Here is a 1,424-nt window from a genome sequence, read left to right as displayed (position 1 = left end):
GAATTCTTGCCTGTTGAAGAAGTCAAATTGTACCTGGAGTTAGCATCAATAGTGGCGCGAGAGTTTTCATAGCAATTACGGGGTGGCAACCATTAAGGAGTTATGGAGAAACATGAGGATTATCAGGACCATGATTACAAAGAAATATGAGGATTATCAGGACCATGATTACAAATTTCTTAATTATTTTTCAAATTAATATCTGAACTTTAGTTTGGTTCACGAATTATTAACCGTATAATGAGAATGTCACTACTTTGGCAAAACCTGCATTTGGCAAATACCGTACAGTGTTCTACCTTCATTTGCCAGAATAGCACAAACCCATACAAGTTGGAGGTGACATAGCAGCTTACAATTCTCATGTAAATATGACACCTAGTAATACATGGGAGATTCAGCAGGGTCATATCCAATCTCATAGTATTCGCCAGAAAGACTCCCCATAGGCGCAGTGCCCATGGGACCGGATGCTGCTCCGGAACTTCGGACCTCTCTCATGACCCGCTTCAGGTTGCTCCGTTGCACCTCAGAGATCCGACTAATGGTCACCTGTTAAAAACTGATGGCGGAGTCAGTAATAGTGGAGATTTGAGAGGACGATGTTGCTTCAAAGCAGATGGGGGCGGATTGATTCGCGGTCAGGAATTACCTTCTCCGAGGGCCAAGTTGAAGTAAAGGTCATCAATGTTGGGGCAGTTGTGGTAACATGCCGGTGAGCAGAGCTTGGTAGTGAAGCGAGGCTGAAGGAGAGCCTCTGAAGATATGCCAACAGACTTCCTATCCACTCCACAGGCATCGGTCTCGATCCACTCGTGCATGGTATACACAGCCACTTGAGAGGTCTCGCATTTGCATTCCATCTTCCCATCCGTTGGGCTCACGTAGTTCTCCAGGACGCACCGCCTTCCATTATACCAAGCAACTGCTCGCATACAATGTCACCTGACAACGAAAAAGGTAAGGAAAGAAAGACAGGTCAATCGAAAAATCAAATAGCTTGTCACGGTTGCACTGTGGTGAAGAAGAACCACGGGTTATATACCCATTACCCAGAGCTCTTTGGAGGAAGAGCGAGAAGGCAAGGAAGAGATTCCAGGCCATTTTGGGAGAAGAAGAGGAAGCCTGTTTCTCAGGCCAAACACGGGCGAGTGAGAGATCTCGGTGTCTTGCTTGCTGTGCTTGTTTCTGTAGCAACTTTTCTTATGCTGGTGATGAATATGAAAGTGTAAGCTTGTTTCTGCACCGTAATTCCCCATGGAATTCGATGACACTCCATCCAACCACCGTAAATCAATTATAAATCAATAACCAGGCATCTTCAAGAAGAAATAAAACAAGTACACTCCCCAAATTTTACATGCAAGGAAAAAGAAATAAAAGCAAAAAACTAAAAAATAAAATATAGGCAAGCAGTGAAAACA

General features: G+C 44.0%; 1 protein-coding gene across 1 annotated transcript; it reads right to left on the bottom strand.

The window, feature by feature from the left end:
- Positions 1-378: 378 nt before the first annotated feature.
- LOC104427555 lies at positions 379-1,104 on the bottom strand. The gene is made up of 3 exons (XM_039313578.1): positions 1,053-1,104; positions 714-925; positions 379-552 (listed from the first exon to the last, which is right to left on the bottom strand). The coding sequence occupies exons 1-3, from the start codon at positions 1,102-1,104 to the stop codon at positions 379-381; spliced, it is 438 nt and encodes a 145-aa protein (XP_039169512.1).
- Between the last annotated feature and the right edge of the window lie 320 nt (positions 1,105-1,424).

This window comes from Eucalyptus grandis, chromosome 5, assembly GCF_016545825.1.
Source record: "Eucalyptus grandis isolate ANBG69807.140 chromosome 5, ASM1654582v1, whole genome shotgun sequence".
Taxonomy (NCBI): Eukaryota; Viridiplantae; Streptophyta; class Magnoliopsida; order Myrtales; family Myrtaceae; genus Eucalyptus; species Eucalyptus grandis.
This window is presented reverse-complemented; position numbering and strand designations above follow the sequence as displayed.